Consider the following 18,394-nt stretch of genomic DNA (forward strand, 5'->3'; position numbering starts at 1 on the left):
GGGCAGCTAAGACCCAGAGATAGGCAAGGAGTTGTCTGGAATAACTAGAACACAAGCCACACAGCCTGGTTGGTTTTCCTATGCCTCAGTTTCCCTGTGGATAATAAGGGCTTCAGTTTATAGCTGTACCGTGTGCCTAGGCAACTGAGATGCGTTATCACATGGACACTTCCAACAACCCAAGGAGGGAGGTGGTACTATTACTTGTATTTTACTGAGGCAGTAGGCGCAGAGCTGGGGCTGGAGTCAGGGAAGACCTGTCCAGCACTGCCACACCGGTGCCTCAGCCTTCCTTGTGCCCACCACGTCCCAGTCCAGGGCTCCCAGCGGCAGAGGGAGGGTGTGGGAGGCTGGAGGCCTACGTTGGAACCATGGCCTTTTCAAGAGGGAAGCCTCGTCCTGAGCTCTTTGAATTTATGCAGAAAGAGGAGAGGGTTGAGGTGAGCTCCCTGTACCTCATCAATCTTTGCAGTATAGGCCACCTTTCCAGAACTGCCAGCTGTTTCCACAGCTTCCCAGGGTTCTAGGCACCTCTACTGTGAGGTCAGTAAAAGTCGACAGTGCCAAGGTCGTGGGGGAAGGTCAGACCTTCAGATGGCCTTCTCTGCCCAGCTGGTGAGCTCACCTGCTCCAGCTACTCGGTGCCCTGATGACCCTGGGCCTTTACAGCCCTCAAGAGATGGGCCCTGGGCCTCAGGACTAGCTGGGGAGGGAGCCCGGTCTCCAGCTCACGACAGGAGAAAATGTACAGTGGCCATAGCTACCACTTACTGAGTTCTTACCACAGCCCGTGAGGCCCACCAACTTCTGCCCAGAAACTTCCATTCTTCATCTGAATAAACCGTGTTGGTGTTCTGCCCACCTTTGGAAACACCATGTCCTAGGTCGTTACATGGTCAGCTCCTTGTCATTCACACCTGTGCTCAAACATCACCTCAGAGAGGCCTTCCCAGACCACCTGTCTAAAGCAGCCCCCTCGCCCTCATGCCATGGCATCACCCGATTTTCTTTCCAGTGCTTACCACTCCCTGAAATTGTCTTACTTGTTTGTTTATTTATGAGTTCCATGTGCTCCCAGAGGGCAGGGACCTTGTTCTTTCCCTTCACTGCTGGGAATCGTGCCTGGCGCACAGTAGGGGCTTCCTGCTTCGTGGTTGAAGGAATGGGTGCCAAGCTCCGTGCTGAGCACCCCGCCTGCAAGATCTCATTCGGTCCCCACAACCTCATTTCACAGTGAGGGGCTCAGGTTTGGGGAGTGCCCTAGAGTCACACAGCTGGGGTGTGGTGGAGCCTGTCCTGGGACGTGCAGGCCCCAAGTCCTCTCTCAGTGGCCAAGGGGAGGCTCCCTTTCCCTCTGCCTGCGTTCTGGGGGCATAGGCTCTTAAGGCAGACAGACCTGGCCTTGCCACTGACCAGCCCTGCACCCTTGCAGTAATCACATCACCCCTTTGAGCCTCCGTTTTCTTATCTGTAAAATGGGGAGAGTATATACCTATCTCACAACAAAGCCATTGTGCAAGTATAGTGCTTTAGCACCTAGTAAGAACTTAGGAAATGGAAGCTGTCATTTACCATGAAGGCCCTTTGAGGCCTCTGAAGTCACCATGTACACAATCCAGCCAGAGGTATTTATTTTGCACACACCCAGAGTGGGAGGACTCATACAGCTCAGAGGTCCTGATGCCAAATACAACTGAATATCTACGGGGTAAGCACCTACTCTGTGCCAGGGCCAAATCACTTCAGTCCCCTGAGGAGGTTTATTTCCTTCAAGTGAGTTCCAAAATGTCAGTCTCTGTTAAGTCTGGAGATTTAAGTGCTGATGTTAGTTCCCTAATGCAGAGCAGGTGGGGGTCGAGTCAGTGGAAAGGAGCCCACTGTGAGGTCAGTCTCAGTTCAGCCAGTCCCACAGTCCCACAAATGACAGCACCCAGCTTGCCCTTCTTAAGAACCCTCAGTGTTTCTTCACTGCCCCAGCATAAACTCCTCAGCCTATCACACCAAGCCTTTTCCAGTCACTTTTCCCACCACATGGCCCTCCCCTCCCCATGCAGCCTGGTGCGCAAGCCCACTAGTCTTCAATCGTGTCATCAAGATCTTCTAAGCGTTTGCTGGATGCCGGGGTTCTGCAGTGATTGAGACGGCTGCAGCCCCAGCCTCTTGGAGTTGAGCAGTCATGGCAGCTGAGGGCCTTGGACGTGCCAGCCCTGTGCTGAGAGCCTGATATGCACCATCTCACTGAATCCATGCTCAGCCCAAGGTAGGAGGGAGGCAGAGACTGTGATGACTCCAGTCCCATTCTACTTACGAGGACACTGAGGCTCCAGGGGAGAAGGGATTTACCCAACGTCTCACAGCTGGGGCTAGGAGGGCAAACCAGATATGTCTGACTGGAAAGCAAAGCAGACAAGCCACAATAACGTGTGGTAGGTGTTAACAGAAGTACAGTCAGCGCTTGGTGACAACCTATTCCATTGACCTAATCTCCACCCACCCTCTCGGTGTGTCCAGCTAGGCTGTAAGCAACTGGAAGGCAGACTGTCTTGTTCCCTGTAGATCCCCTTGCGTCTCCCCCTCAAGCTGGGCCTAGCGTCTGGTGGGGTACCGCTTTGGCTTCTCCAGTGTGTCCCAGGTGGAGGAGAACAGGGGGAGCTGCTCACCACTGCCTCTTTCTCCAAATTCTCACTTGCCCACTTGCACAGCACCTCAGCAGTTGATGTGGCAATGATCGTGCTTATACCTATGGATCCATGTGTGGACAAGGTCAAGCCTCCTCTTCATTCTCCCTGTCATTCGTTCAACAAGTATTTATCGAGCTTCCGTTATTTGCTAAGCCTGCGGATACAATCAGAGATAATCTTCATGTCTAGCTGTTGTATGTGCTTGTGGTCAATGGGCCTGTAAGGTTCAATAATAAAAACGTCAAGCGCTAATTCAAATGCTCCCTGTGACTCTCCATACCAACTCTGTGAGGTAGACACCATTAGTATGTCCTCATTTTTATATATAAGAAATGGAGACTTTGAAATTTCAACTGAGAAGTTGACCCAGGTCTGTTGGATGCCAATGCCCATGCCCGTTACCACTGCACCACATTGCCTCCTGAATGTAATACCCATGGGGGAGGTGGTCCTTTAATTTATCTTGGTCCCCCAAAAAGACATACCCTGTGCTCTGAAAGAAATAGGTCCAAGTACTTATCAGACCAAAATTTCTTTTTTTTTAATAAATTTATTTATTTTATTTATTATTTATTTTTGGCTGCGTTGGGTCTTCGTTGCTGCGCGCGGGTTTTCTCTAGTTGCGGTGAGCAGGGGCTACTCTTCGTGGCAGTGCGCGGGCTTCTCATTGTGGTGGCTCCTCTTGTGGAGCAGGGGCTCTAGGCGCACGGGCTTCAGTAGTTGTGGCATGCGGGCTCAGTAGTTGTGGCAAGCAGGCTCAGTAGTTGTGGTGCACGGGCTTAGTTGCTCCGCAGCATGTGGGATCTTCCCAGACCAGGGCTCGAACCCATGTCCCCTGCATGGGCAGGCGGATTCTCAACCACTGCGCCACCAGGGAAGCCCCAAAATTTCATTTTTAATTCCTATAAACATACCCTGAAAACTGTCCTTCCTCACTTTTAAGGACTTTGACTGGACTAAGGGATTAAGGAATCTATTTAAGGACAAGTGGCAACTGTGGATGCCCAACATGTTTGATTATCAAGGAACCCAGTTTTCAGAGGCCCAGAGTGACACAGGGGGTGGGAAGCTGGCAGATGGCCCAGAGCTGGGCAGGTGGCATGACAAACGTGGTCACAGCCTTCAGGGTCCAGACCATTCAGAGGCCAAAGATACGTACGGGTCCCCAGATCCGTGCCCTTTGTACCACCAAGTGTGCCAGGTTGCTTTCAAGATACCAAGGATGGGAAAGGGTTCCTATGCAGCAATCCCTACACCAAGTTTATTGCTGTCCCAGAAGCACAGGTGCCAGTCTGAGGTCTGCAGGAGACTTTGGGTCTTCTGAACCTTGTGGCCCTGGAGGCTGTAAAATTTCCAAATGGAAGTGAAGAAGGAGCTGTCAAAATTTGACTCTGATGGGACTCGAACTCACAACCTTTGAATAACCACAGGTGGCCGGCTAGAAGTCCAATGCGCTATCCATTGCGCCACAGAGCCAGTTGCAGGACTTTTCCCACCCCCGACTCACCTCTGCCTGAAACAGCCCTTTTAGCGTTCTTCTAGGTGTGGCGCCGGGCCTTTGCTGAACTCTGCTCGGGTCCGGGCGCGGACTCCAGATTTTCCGCCAACGGTGCGATGGGGATGCTCTCCCCCACGTCCGGACGCCCAGGGATTGGCGGTCGGGGTCCAGGCAGAGCCCGCCTGCCTCCTCACGGCCCCGGGGTCCTCTGTGGTCCGGCGGGGCTGCGCGGCGCGGACTACAACTCCCAGCGTGCCGCGCGGGGCGCCGTCAGGGGCCGTCGCGCGCGTAGGACGGGCTGGGTCGGGCGGCGTCGGGCTCGCGGTGGCTGCGCGGCGTTGCCAGCTCTGCGGCGTGCTCACCCTGGGCAAGGCGCGGCAGGCTGCGTTGCCGGCCGGCGCAGCGGGTTTGGATTGCGGGAGGCGGGCGGGAGGCGGGCGGGAGGCGGGCGGGCGGGAGACGGGCAGGGGAGGAGCGCCGCGGGCGGGCGGGGCCGGCCGAGCTGCTGGGCCATGTAGGGCGCAGAGCCGCCGAAACGCTGCTGAGACTCGGCTCTGCGCGCCCAGGAGCGGCTGATGCCCCCCGCGCTCCCCACTCTGCTTCAGCAGCCGGGCCTCATCTGGACTGCGTGCTCCGCGGCGGGGCCGACACCAGGTGAGCACAGGCTAGGACAATGGGTCCCCGGGCGGGAGAATGTGCCCGGCCGAGTCCGGGGGAGGTGGCGGTACCGGTCTGGGGTGGGGGGCGCGCCCTGCTGCTGTCTCCTTGCCGGGCGCTCTGCTACCCTGGCTTTTTTGGGGGTCAGGACGGTCCACAGTGACCCGGGATCGGGGTCCGGGAGATCTGGGCATCCCGTTCCCTCCTCGTCCCATCCCCCAGCCTTCCGGGACGGGTCCTTGCCTTCTGCCCTGGCGGGCTTTGGGAGTCCAGAGGTCTGAGGACCTTGGAGACCCTTGGGGTTGGAGTTGGAGGCGCTGGTTCGGTCCCCCTCCCGGCTTTTGCTTTTCGTGTGGAGGAGGGGGAGATGGTGTAAGGGTTCCCTGTGGTCCAGACCATGTCTTCGTCCTGGCTTGGAGAATCTCAGGCTACCTCATAGACGTGACCTTCAGCCCCTCCGCAGGAACAGGAGAACCTGAAGGAAAACAGTCCCATCTGCTAACCCCTTGAGCAAGTCTGTAAAGCACCAGGAATAGAGTCCAAGAGTCCTAATCTCAGCCCTGCCAGCTGTTCCTCTCCCCTTAAGCCCCAAACCCCTAAGATTCATCTGAGTGGCTTGCTGAGTGTGTTTGTGGGGGTGACTTCAAGCCCCTCTTCCTCTCCCTCAATCACCTTTCCCCTCTGGGCAGTCACCTCTCAGGCACCTCCAGGCTCTCACCTGTTTTCTCCATCGCCCTCTGTGGGCCAACAGAAGCATGGCACTGCCTGGGCCTATGGGCAGGGACTGAGCAGGGCCCCTTCTCAAGAAGCTGCCCTTTTGGGTGTTGTGGCTTGGCCTGATCATCCACAGAAACTCTGTAGGTCTCTGGGTGGGGAGTCGAGCCCGAGGCACTCAAGTCAATACCCACTTCAAGGCATTTTGGTTGGGATCCTGGATGTCAGGAGAGTGGACTGTCTTCTTTTGGTTGGAAGGGCCTCTGAGAGCAATTCTCATTACACCCATTGCACAGAGGGGAAGACTAAGGACTGAAGTGGGAAAGGGACTTGCCCAAGGTCATTCAGAGAGTCATAGGCAGAGATGGGACTTAGGGGCTAGAACCCAGCCTCTGACTCTCAGCCCTGGAACTCCTCACCTCAAGTCCCATGCCTCTAGCCTGACCCTTCCCGACAGCCCCGGAAAGGGACCCAGTCCTCAGCTACCCTACTCAATATGGCCTCACTACAGGTTAACGCTTTGAGATGATAGTGGCCTGGTTGCCCGAGCCAGGAGGTAGGGGATCCAGGCATTTGGGTCCACTGACTGCCCTGTGCCCACAGGCCACAATGCTGCTTGGGGCGTCTCTGGTGGGGCTGCTGCTGTTCTCCAAGCTGGTGCTGAAACTGCCCTGGACCCAAGTAGGGTTCTCCCTGCTGTTCCTCTACCTGGGGTCTGGCAGCTGGCGCTTCGTCCGAGTCTTTGTCAAGACCATCAGGCGTGATGTCTTGTGAGTACCTGGTACAACCCTTCCTGGGTCTCCTACACTATGCTGGGCTCCTAATCCCCCAAATCTCCCCAGGCCAGACCCTATGGCCTCTACCAGCACAGGGCACCCAGGCCCCAAAGGAGCAGTCTCTGTTCCACACCCTTCCCCTTGCAATAGTATGTGGTACCTCCATTGCCAAGGTCAAAGTCTTCTCCCAGGGAATCTCCTTAACTTGGTGCTCTTTAGCCTGGAGCAGACTTGGGGGCCTGGGACATACATCAAACACCAGGCGTGTTGAGGAGACATCTGTAAGGAGTCCCGAGAACATGCTATAACTTGTGAGAGGGTGAAGAAGAACCCTGTGGAGAAGGCCCTGTCCTCCGGCTGGCATGAGTCTGAGAGGGCACTGAGTTCTAGAGCAGGCCCTGAATCATGTCAGGGAGAACCTGCTTCCCAGAGAAAGTCAGGGATGGTTCATGGGGATATCCTGTACCAGAAACACCTGCTGCCACCTTCTCTGTGAAAAGTTCTGAGCTGACTCTGGGGCCTGGGGTGGGGAGGGGAATGAGGCAGCCCCAGATCTGGGCCAAGCTTAGACTGGTCAGGGAGACCGGAAGGGCACACAGTCAATCTCTAAACTGGCAGTGCCATGCGGGCAGAGACCCTGGCAGTCTTAATCACGGTAGTATCCCAGTGCCCAGCACCCCGACCCACACCCAGAACAGGTGGCTCGGCATTTGTCAATCTGAGTTGATTGCAAAAGGAGGTATCGAGTGGCCACTGCGGGAAGGGTGGTCGCAGCAGAGAGCTGTGGGAGCGTGAACAAAGGGAGATGGCGTCAGGCCCAGGCCCTGGGGAATCAGAGGAGGCCTCCTGGAGGAAAAGCAGTTGTACTTGAGAGTCACCTCAAGGAAGTGGGAGCAGGGGATTCCAGCCAGAGGGCACGGCATCAGCAAAGGCACAGAGGCTGGGGGGCCAGGAGAGTTCAGGGGTCAGAGGTGCCACGGGTGGGGCAGGAAAGGAGGATGTTGCCAAGTGATTCCACAAACACTTATTGAACATCTACCCTTTGCCTGGCACTGAGCAGCGCCCGGGGGCAAGATGGTGAACAAGGCGGACCTTGCTGGGCTCACCGGAAGGGAGACAGGACAAATCGCAAACTCGTCCTTTTTCACTGAGGCAGTTACGGGGAGAGGGACGATACGGGGGTGTGGGAGGTCCAGGACGAGGAGTTTGGACTTTGACTTGGGGCCCTGTAGTCGTGGAAGTCCCCAACAGAGCAGCAGACTCAGAGCAGAGCTTAGAGTGTGCTAGGAGTTGAACTCTGGAGCCGGACAGGACTGAGGTTCAAATGTCAGCACTGCCACGTTCCACCCGTAAAGCCCAGGGCAAACCCTGGCACCGGTTTCCTCCTCTGTACCGGGGAGGGAGTAACCGCCCGGGTCCCTGGTGTTATCGGGTCCCTGATGTTATCGTGTGGCATCAGTGAGCCGCTGCATGTATCGCTGCCCCGCACACAGGTGCTGGGAAAGGGGTGTCACAAGTGCTCAGACCAGGGCCTCCGGACCCCCACTCCCAAGCCCAGCAGTCACAGCTCCCTTGCTCATCCCTCTCCCGCCCCACACCCAGCGGCGGCATAGTGCTCCTGAAGGTGAAGGCCAAGGTCCGACAGTACCTGCGGGAGCGGCGCACGGTGCCCATCTTGTTCGCCTCCACGGTCCAGCGCCACCCGAACAAGACGGCCCTGATCTTCGAGGGCACGGACACCCACTGGACCTTCTGCCAGCTGGATGACTACTCAAGCGGCGTGGCCAACTTCCTGCAGGCGCGGGGCCTGGCCTCGGGCGACGTGGTCGCCCTCTTCATGGAGAACCGCAATGAGTTTGTGGGCCTGTGGCTGGGCATGGCCAAGCTGGGCGTGGAGGCAGCGCTCATCAACACCAACCTCCGGCGGGACGCGCTGCGCCACTGCCTGACCTCCTCCCAGGCCCGGGCCCTCATCTTTGGCAGCGAGATGGCCCCAGGTGAGCCCCACAGGGGCAGGAGATAGGCAGGGAGTCCCACAGGACTGCCACAACCCCCCCTCCAGCCCTGGGGGAGCCTGTGTGGCTCACCGGTTAAGGGCATGAGCCCTGGAGTCAGATGGCCTGGGCTCTGCCCCTGGTAGGCTGGAGACCCGAGTGAGACCCTGTGCTTCAGTCTCCTCACCATAGCACCTGCCTCCTGCTGTTTTCAGGGAGACACTTGACCTGAAGCATTAACAAAGTGGCCGATGCTAGGTGACCCCTCAGGCATAATGGTAACTGTTCTTGTGACTAATTAGGTCTCATCTATAAAATGGGAACAAGAATCTGTTCCCTGCTCTCCTGCAGAGCTTATGTTTATTGGCTGCCACGTTGGGCACTGACCACGTGGTGAGTTTGGGGCTTTACGAAAGCAGCTCTAATCTCCACTAAGCCTGGTGAGGTAGAGATTGTCATCTTGGCTTTACAGATGAGGAGACTGAGGTTGAGAGTGGCGTGAGGCACTCACCCAGAGCCACGCAGCTGTTAAGTGACAGAACCGGGATTTGATCCTGGGCGTGACCACAGTGTCCCTGTTCTTTCTCCCCATGCTGCTGTGACTGTGGGATAATGGGCAGGAGAGGTTCTTAAGATGCTGAAAGGGGAGGAGGAAAGATGCAGCAGGGAGAGGGGAGAGGGTTGGACAAGTCAAGAGGAAGCCAGAGGAGTTGTGGCTGAGTGGGCCAGTCTGGCCTGCGCTCAGGGCGGGTGAATATCTGGACATGTGTAGTGCACAGGAGAGCCTGAGAGAAGGTTCCCACCCTCTGAAGAGGCTGGAGGGCTGCCGGCCTCTGACCCCCACTCCTCCCTCCTAACCAGTCCCCCATAGACTAGCATAGCACAGTGGGTAGGGCCATCGTAAGCCTTGGTGTGAGATAGAGCTGGCTTTGAGTCCCAGCTCCAGCACAGTCAAGCTGTGAGTGAATCCCTCCCATTCTCAGAGCCTCAATTTTCTCATCTGTAAAATGGGCTGTTATTGGTACCTGTTTCCTGGGGTGTGTGAGCAGGAGCATGCATGTAAAGAGCCCGTAGCGTAGTTAGCCAGCAGCTAATGGGAGCCGTTGCTCCTCTCAGCATCTTCCTTACAACGAGGTCCCAGGTGCTTCACTCATCTCTCTGCCCTACCCAGCCAGCCTCCCCTGACGACATGCTGAGCCCCGGCACAAGCAGAGGTTCTGGGAACACGGGGTGTCCTGGCCTGCCTGCTGATCTGCCTTGTTTCCCCCACAGCTGTCCTTGAGATCTGTGCCAACCTGGACCCCTCCGTCAGCCTCTTCTGCACCGGTCCCTGGGAGGCCAGCGCAGTGCCCGCCGGCACGGAACACCTGGACCCCCTGCTAGAAGATGCCCCTAAGCACCTGCCCAGCCGCCCCAACAAGGGCTTCGTAGGTGGGCCCCTCACCCCCACAGGGGGTTTCTAAGATGGCCAGGGACAGAGCAGTGGCCTCAAGCCTGGGTTCTTCTGTAAACTTGCTGTGTGACCTGGAGTGAGTCATGTCACCTCCCTTTTCTGTCTGGGAAAATGAGGACAGTAATCCTGGGCTTACTCCGAAGGCTGCATGAGCTGATGTGTGTGAAAGTGCCCGGCACACAAAGCACAGTTCTTGAACAGCCTTCGTTGACGCCTGACATGTGCAGGGTCACGTGGAGCCCAGGAGCCTGCCTCGCCTGAGTTTGGGCTGGGCTTGGACCAGGGGCGAGACCCTTTGCATAGTCACCCACCGCCTGTTCAGTGCAGGCCCCTGTTGGTCTGTGATCCCCTCCCTGCTCTGGGCTGCCTCCCCCCGACTTCTAGGCAGCCTTCCAGACCCTCTCACCTCTCTTCCTGTCCACTCCAGCCTGCCTTGTGGAGCCCACGGCTTGCAGCATTGCCTGGGGGTTCAGAGCCTGGGCCAAGTTCATATCCCGGCTCTACTGCTTCCCTTGTGTGACCCTGAACACCTGAGCTGCCCTTTGAGCCTCGGTTCCCAGAGCCATAAAATTGGGGATGGCAACAGAACCTATTTTTGAGGGTTGGAAAAGGTCCAGTGGAAAGCTAGGGTATGACCGGAAGTGCTCAGTAACTGGCCGTCATCGTCATTATCGTTTAACCTCTGCCATGTGTGGATCTGGTCCGCTGGGTGCTTTTGTAAGCTCCTTGAGGGCAGGACTCTGGCTGGTTGAGCCTGGTGCCAAGCCTAGGGCTGACATACTGCATGCACCCTGAGAACGTGAGATAGTTACTATATAACATGCAGCGGCATTCCTGACCTCCTAAAACCTCCAGCCTGGTGGGGCTGACCTCATACAGGAACCGTAACGTGACAATCCCTGGTCCTGGCAGTGGGGGAATACAGAAATGGTCAGTGGTGCGAAAGCTACCTCTGCACCCGGCTTCCTGCAGCTAACCCTGCCCACGCAGTAGGCATCACCTCCTTCGAGAAGCCCTCCCTGGCACCTCCCCTCCCTGGAGCCTGGGTCAAGTGCTGCTGCTGGGCTTTGGCAGGCCCTGTGCTTCCCAACACTCTGTGCTCAGTATTGGAAATATCCATGTCCTCATCTTCCTGTCCCACTTGGCTCTCACCTCCACCCAGGCAAGGCCTGTGCTCATCTTAGTCACTGATGTCTCCCCGGGCCTGGCACAGAGCGAGGGCTCAGAAAAAGTTCATTGAAGTATGCAGTGCAGGCATTAGAGCAGAGTGGTGCCTGGGGTCATCAGTGTAGGCTTTCTGGAGGAGGTGTGATGGGAGTGGGTGTTGAGTGATGTACACCTACAGATGTTCGTCTGCCTGACTCTGTGCCCAGCCCTGTTCTGCCCCCTCTCACAGCCGTTCCTGTGTCTGTTTTCTTCAGATAAGCTCTTCTACATCTACACGTCAGGCACCACAGGGCTGCCCAAAGCTGCCATCGTGGTGCACAGCAGGTAAGGGGAAGGTGCCCTGGGGGGAGGCCTGGGGATGGTGGGGCCTCGGAGCCACTCTTCCTGCCTTTCCAGCGGCCCACAGAGCCCTTGGCCCTCTGCCCTCCCAGGTATTACCGCATGGCTGCCCTGGTGTACTACGGCTTCCGCATGCGGCCCGACGACATCATCTACGACTGTCTCCCCCTCTACCACTCTGCAGGTATCCCAGGCCTGTCCACTCAGCCTCCAGCACCCCCAGAGTCTTGGAAGCCCCACCTTTCTTGGCAGGCAGCATGTTGAAGTAGAAACATTTGAGCTTTGGAGTCAAATCTGGGTTCAAATACAGACGTGGGCATTGATCTCTGAATGAAAGTGGCCACACCAGCAAAAGTGGTGTGTATGGCTGTGTCCCGCAGGGCACCTGGGCTGGTCTGACCATTCAGTTCACTTCCACAGGTATGCACAGTCTTAGGAGCTGCTTGGTCTTAGGAGCTTTTAGAAAGACAGAGATGGAATAAATGTAATTCCTGCCCTCAAGGTGCTTAGGGTTTGGGTGTGTGTGTTTGGGGCAGGATGAATGATGGGACCCTACCCTGACTCTTAATACAAGAAATGGCATTGAGTGTGGGGAGAGGCAGGGAGCAGGAGCTCAGTTCAAGGGAAGAGCCCAGTGATGGCCTGGAAGGCTTCCTGGAGGAGGTGCACCCAAGGCAGGCAGATGTGAGGTGCAGAAGCTAGGCGGGCTAGCTCAGTGCCCCCTGGCTGAATGGTAGCATTACGGGTATGGGAGCAGGAGCTTGGGGCCAGCTCCAGAGGCCTCAGGGGACGGTCTAAGGAGTGTACGCAATCCTATAGGCACTGGAGAGCCATGGAAGGTGTCTGACTGGCGAGAGAGATATGACCAGTTAGTGTTGGAGGGACAGGACAGGAGAGAGAAAGGGAAAGAGCCTTTGAGGAGGTTGGGCTGTACAAGAGGAGGCTCTAGAGGGAAGGGTCTCCTGTCTACCTGACCTCTGAGGCCCACCCCTCTGCCTTCAGGAAACATCGTGGGAATCGGGCAGTGCCTGCTCCATGGCATGACGGTGGTGATCCGGAAGAAGTTCTCAGCTTCCCGCTTCTGGGACGATTGTATCAAATACAACTGCACAGTGAGTGAGAGGGGAAAGGGATGAGCATCCCTGTCCCATTGTGACCCTCCCACCAGGTCTACCCAGGGACATCTGTCTTACAGCTGAGGGCAGCCAGCCATTTATTTGGGGCAACACTCCCATTGTTCAGATGGGGAGACTGAGGCCCAGAGAGGGAAGGGATTGCACAGCCGGCCCCTGGGGTAGTAGGGGTAGGGGCTTGGGGGGTTGGGGGGCAGTGAAGTAAGAGTAGCCTCAGGGGCCCAGACTCACACCAAGTCCATCCCCAGATCGTGCAGTACATCGGCGAACTGTGCCGCTACCTCCTGAACCAGCCGCCCCGGGAGGCGGAAAACCGGCACCGGGTGCGCATGGCACTCGGCAACGGCCTCCGGCAGTCCATCTGGACCAACTTTTGTAGCCGCTTTCACATTCCCCAGGTGGCCGAGTTTTACGGGGCCACTGAGTGCAACTGCAGCCTGGGCAACTTCGACGGCCAGGTGCGGCCCAGGTTGGGGACACGGATGGACCACGGAAGGCACGGGTGGCAGAGGGGAGAGCAGAGTTCCAGTGTGGGAGTGTGGGTGCTGGAGGGCCCCCCCAGCCCCCAAACTGTCCAGTTTCAGGCCCTTGGTGGGAGCACCTGGGCCCAAGTCTCGGCCTTTGCAGGTGGGGGCCTGTGGATTCAACAGCCGCATCCTGTCCTCCGTGTACCCCATCCGGCTGGTTCGCGTCAACGAGGACACCATGGAGCTGATCCGGGGGCCTGATGGCATTTGCCTTCCCTGCCAGCCAGGTCTACCCTAGGGTTGCAGTTGGGGGTCAGAGTGGGAGGGGCTGGCTCAGGAGGGAGATGGGGCCGGTGGGTGGGGAGCCCCATCCTGATCAGCAGCCAGAAGTCAGCTCTTCTCTCAAGGCTACCAGGCATTTATTTCTTCATCCGTCCATCCATTCAGTCACCGTCCCATCCACCCAGTCTATTGGTGCACTTTCGTGTTGTGGACCCCGGGCCCAGGCCGCCTCAGCCCCCCAGCTCTGTGCCTGAGTCCCTCACCTGCATGCGGTTGTCCTGAGGAGTCCATGTGGCACAGAATGTAAAGCTCTTTAAGCAGAGCCAGGGCCCGGGGAGTGCTGGCTCTGGTTAGGCTGTCCACGTAGGGCTTGACCACCCTTTCATTTGTTTGTCCGACTTTGCATTTGTTCCGTGACCAGACTTTACCGAGACGCTCCCTGCCCTCAGGGCTCCCGGGGTGGGGCGGGGAGAAGTGGGCGTTTCTGTGGACAGCTGCAGGGCGGACTTGGTGTGAAAGAGACCCCAGGGCGGGTCTGACCCCGCCTCCCCTGCCCACAGGTGAGCCGGGCCAGCTGGTGGGCGCCATCATGCAGCAGGACCCCCTGCGGCGCTTCGACGGCTACCTCAACCAGGGCGCCAACAACAAGAAGATCGCCAAGGATGTCTTCAAGAAGGGGGACCAGGCCTACCTCACCGGTGGGTGGGCACCTCTCCCGAGGCCTTTGCCGCCCCTTGGGGAGGGGGGAGAGGACTGAAGGGGCCTTTCGCCACCCTCCGAGAGCACCTCCCCGGGACTCTCTGGGCCCCACCTCACCCAGCCCCTCTCTAGGCGACGTGCTGGTGATGGACGAGCTGGGCTACCTGTACTTTCGGGACCGCACGGGGGACACCTTCCGCTGGAAAGGCGAGAACGTGTCCACCACGGAGGTGGAGGGCACACTCAGCCGCCTGCTGGCCATGGCCGACGTGGCCGTGTATGGCGTCGAGGTGCCAGGTACCCGGGGAGGCGGGAGGTGCCGGGCCTGTGTGCGGAGGGGCCGCAGGGGCCATCACCAGCCGCTCACCGTCCACTCTGCCACCCCCAGGAAACGAGGGCCGGGCCGGCATGGCCGCTGTGGCCAGCCCCTCCGGCAGCTGTGATCTGGAGCGCTTAGCCCAGCTCCTGGAGAAGGAGCTGCCCCTGTACGCCCGCCCCATCTTCCTGCGCTTCCTGCCTGAGCTGCACAAAACAGGTCTGTCCCCACCCCCTGACCCCAGCTCCAACTCACAGGTGCCAGGAGGCCAAGGCCCCTTCCTGGGTCCTTCTGAGAGGCTGGGGTGCCTGTCGTTTTCTCTTCACCCACAGCCTTGCCAAGTGGTTGGTAACCTGACCTACCTGTGAGCAGACCCAGCCTTCAGGGAGAGAGGGTGCGTCCGTTCTCAGTGGGACAAATACCGACTGAGTGTCTAGTCTGCTCCAGGCACTGTGCTAGGCCCTGGGGGTATAGGTGACGAATTCCGGCAGGACCTGTGCCTTCTGGGAGCTTCTAGAGCAGCAGGGGAGGCAGCGACAGGATAAGGAATTCCAAAGATAAAGAATGGAATGCAGATGAAACTGACAGGAAAGTGAATGAGGGGGTTGGGGGTGACTGGGAGGCTCCCCTGAGGAGGTGCGGTTTCAGCGGAGACCCGAGGCGGGGGTGGGGGGGAGGACTTCCGGGCTCTGGGAACAGCCAGTGCGGAGTCCCTGAGGCAGGGAGGCGCTTGGCTGCTAGAGGAATGAAAGGAGGCCCCCGAAGCTGGAGCAGTGAGGGGTGGGCAGCGGCGTGAGGTGGGATGGCGAGGGTGGCAGGGGCCTTGTGGGCCGGGGAGGGGGGCTTGGACTCTACCGGGGGCAGTGGGGAGCCACAGAAGTGTTTGAGCAAGGTAGTGACCTGGTCAGATTCGTGTCCTGTGTGGAGGCTGGGGGAGGCTGCAGGTGGCCCAGGGGGAGGGGGAGACGAAAGAGGGGAGGGGCGAGTGGTGGGTCCACCGGCACACGGCGGGGTGGTGCCATCCTTCTGTCTGTCGGTCCTCTCGGGAGTTTCTCTGGGCAGGAAGCTCCGAGGCTCATGCCCCGACCTCCCCTCCGCTCTCCTCAGTCCTTGCTGCCTGTCCTGGCTCCCCCCACTGCTCAACCTCTCCCTGGCTGCTCAGCCGGGGCCGCGGCTGCCCGGCCACCCCCAGGGCGGCATCGTGTCAGCCCTGCCTGGATGGAAGGCCTTCCCTGACTAACGTGGCCCCTGGGCACACCTGAAGCTCTGGGGAGGGTCGGACGCGGACACTGGTACTGCGCTCAGAACCGAGACTGCGAGCTCCCTGAGGGCTGGGCAGCCGCTGTGACTTCTGTGTCCAGGAGGGACAGGTTGCTGTCAGACCTCAGGCTTCAGACAGGCTTTGCTGCAGAACACCCCCAAACTTACTTAGGACTCAAAACAGCCATTTTCTTTGCTCACAATTTGTGGGTCAGCAGTTTGGGGTTAAGTTCAGCTGAGTGTTCTTCTGTTGGCCCCATTTAGGGTCAAATAGTGCCATCGGGTGTAAGAGGGCTTCCCTCACGTGGGGCTTCCGGCTGGTTGGCTCTGCAGTGATGTCCACAGAAAGGTGGTGATGGCAGTGTGCTCTATCCGCGCTCTGCGCTCTCCATCACGGCAGCTACCAGCCCCAGGTAGCTGTTGAGCACTTGAAGTGGGACCAGTGTGACACGGAAACTGAATTTTAAATTTCATTTCATTTTAATTAAATTTGCATAGCCACATATGGCCAGTGACTACCCACTTAGCGCCGGTCTAAGCGGCCCTTCCTGGGGTGGTTCTGCTCTGTTCCATGTGGTTTCTCCTCCTTCAGAGGCTAGACTGGTCTCAGGGCACCCCCGAGAGGGTGGGGATGGAAGCTGCAAGGCCCCTTGAGGCCTAGACCACCCACAACATGGCCTCTTCCGCATTCTATGAGTCAGAGCCAGTTGTAAGGCCAGTCTGGATTCAAGTAGCCGTTGAGAAAGACTCCATCTCTTGCTGGGAGAAGTGGCCAGTCCACGCGGCAGAGGAGTACCTGGGGAGAAGCTGTAGCCATTTCTGGCATCTATCACACTTGGGTTCAAATCCCAGCTCCACTGCCTACGAGCTGTGTGACGTTGGCTCAGAGACGTGCCCCTGAGCCTCAGTCTTCTCATATATATAGAGGGGCTAAGACCGTTGATTGAAAGATGCATCATTTATATTACATACTATTAGGGGGAAAAACACTAATTGAGCTATTTCAGAGATGTTGAAATCTGAAATCTTGTGCATCTTAGAATCCATAGAATATGGTTGTGCACCTGCCCCTGGGGTTGATGTGCAGATTGCATGAGATCACGTCTGTACCTGGGCGGTGCTCAGATGAAAGGGAGCCATCAGGGAAGACCTGCGTTCTGGTCTTCACTCTGCTGTCGCTCAGCATGTGGCCCTGAACAAATAGCTTCTCTTCTTCAGGTCTCCGTTTCCCTGTCTGCAAAAAGGGGTGGGTAACTTGGCCCCTTCCCCTTTGCCGGGGCTGCTCTGAGGAGTGATACATAATGTAATGGATGGAGCCTTTGCAAACTGTAGAGGGCTGTTTCCTTCCTCCCACGCCTCCCCTTTCCGGGGTCCTCTCCAGCCCTCCTCCGCTGCCCCTCCTCAACCCTGGTGGGAGGACGGGTTCCGAGAGCTCGGGCCTCTGCCCTGCACCCTCTGACCCTTCTTCCCCCTTGTCTTCTCCCTCCCTCAGGGACCTTCAAGCTACAGAAGACAGACCTGCGGAAGGAGGGCTTTGACCCAACAGTTTTGAAAGACCCACTGTTCTACCTGGATGCTCGGAAGGGCCGCTATGTCCCTCTGGACCGAGAGGCCTACACTCGCATCCAGGCGGGCGAGGAGAAGCTGTGATTTGCCCCGAGTCCCTCTGAGGGCCACCAGATGCTGGACCCAGAGCACCAGCTCCCACCCCAGAGGGTTCCTGGGCAAAGCCAGACCAAAGCAAGAAGGGCCTGGCCTCACAACCCCAAGGTGCCGACCCCCACCCCTCAAAACTGCCAAGGGACTCACTGCCGCCTCCCCCTCCCCCCGAGGCTTTCTGTGAAAGCCTCATCTCCATGTTATGTCTTCAGGGGGCCTCTGGGCCCCAGGCTGAGACTGAGACTGGGCCCCTCAGGATGATGTCTTAGGGCAGGACAGGGGAGGTGGAGGGTCACCAAGCACTCTCTGGAGAACAGGCAGCTTGTAAATGGGACCAGGGCAGAAGCCCCCAGACTCAGGAAGCCAGCAGAGTGGGTGGGGGCAGCGGTGGCCGTGGATCAGGTGTCCGAATAAGATCCAGGCCCTGGAGCCACTCAAGCGTCCTCAGCCCTGCCGGTGCCTGTAGGAGGGCAGGAGAGGGACTGAGCTGTAGCAGCAGCCTGGACGGGGCACCCCTCTCATCCTCCTCTCTCTGGGTGCCTGCCTTGCTGTCCCTCAGGCAGGGCCTTTCTGTCTTTGTGGGTCTGTCCTTGTCACCTCCTCCGCCTCCGTCCTGGCCTGGCTATGAAAGGAGAAGGGGTGGGGGGCGCTCAGGGGCCAATAAACTCTGCCTTCCTCCCCCTGCCTGTGTGCATGCCACCTGAGCTCACCCCAGCCTGCTCAGGCCCCAACTTCTGCCCCATTCACTCACTCCTCCATTCATTCGTTCATTTGGACTGAGGGATATAGCAGGTTATCTTAGATGGGGGGGCAGTTCCCACCTGAGCCTGGCAGGGTGTTTTAACAGCATGATCTTGAGAGTCTAAACCAGCTGTGTCACTTATGAGCTTGTGGCCTTGGGCAAGTGACTTTGTCTTCTCTGTGACAAGGGAATGATCAGTTAGGATTCAGAGAGCTAAAGGGAGCCAGTATGAGGAAAGGGCTGTTCAGAGGCGTAGAGGGAGGAGACCCTAACCCAGCACAGGGTCCCATCTCCAGACCCTTGCTCATGCTGTTCCTTCTGCCAGGGGTGCATTTTCCCAGGGGTTTGGCAGGGGTGCTGTGCAAGGCAGAGCAGGGCTGCCTAACCAGCTGGGTAGAGTCTAGGAAAGCTTCCTGGAGCAGTCTTTCCAGAGCTGTCAGCAGTGCCAGCGGAGGGCCAGCTGTCCCCTAGGGCCCAACCCTGGAGTCGAACGCAGGCTGCAAATGCGCAGCCCAATGGAAAGGGGGTCCACCCCAAGCCAGGGCAGCAGGCAGCGT

At 58.0% G+C, this 18,394-nt stretch overlaps 1 protein-coding gene, 1 long non-coding RNA gene and 1 other non-coding gene across 3 annotated transcripts; 1 reads left to right on the forward strand and 2 right to left on the reverse strand.

Annotated features, from left to right (window-relative positions):
• Positions 1 to 3,211: 3,211 nt before the first annotated feature.
• LOC132367410 (uncharacterized) lies at positions 3,212 to 4,587 on the reverse strand. Its single transcript, XR_009503778.1, has 2 exons — positions 4,189 to 4,587; positions 3,212 to 3,516 (listed from the first exon to the last, which is right to left on the reverse strand). It is a non-coding gene; the product is annotated as an uncharacterized LOC132367410 (long non-coding RNA).
• Positions 4,068 to 4,157, reverse strand: TRNAR-UCU (transfer RNA arginine (anticodon UCU)). The gene is given in 2 exon segments: positions 4,068 to 4,103; positions 4,121 to 4,157. It is a non-coding gene; the product is annotated as a tRNA-Arg (tRNA).
• A 64-nt stretch (positions 4,588 to 4,651) lies between the features above and the next one.
• SLC27A4 (solute carrier family 27 member 4) lies at positions 4,652 to 17,775 on the forward strand. The gene is made up of 13 exons (XM_059925740.1): positions 4,652 to 4,833; positions 6,154 to 6,320; positions 7,929 to 8,323; positions 9,593 to 9,751; positions 11,195 to 11,264; positions 11,372 to 11,463; positions 12,282 to 12,391; positions 12,661 to 12,870; positions 13,040 to 13,166; positions 13,722 to 13,859; positions 13,993 to 14,157; positions 14,249 to 14,395; positions 16,929 to 17,775. Exons 2-13 carry the CDS (start codon positions 6,160 to 6,162, stop codon positions 17,084 to 17,086), a joined length of 1,932 nt encoding a protein of 643 aa, XP_059781723.1. The 5' UTR covers positions 4,652 to 4,833; positions 6,154 to 6,159; the 3' UTR covers positions 17,087 to 17,775.
• The last annotated feature ends 619 nt before the right edge of the window (positions 17,776 to 18,394 follow it).

This window comes from Balaenoptera ricei, chromosome 6, assembly GCF_028023285.1.
Source record: "Balaenoptera ricei isolate mBalRic1 chromosome 6, mBalRic1.hap2, whole genome shotgun sequence".
Lineage (NCBI taxonomy): Eukaryota > Metazoa > Chordata > Mammalia > Artiodactyla > Balaenopteridae > Balaenoptera > Balaenoptera ricei.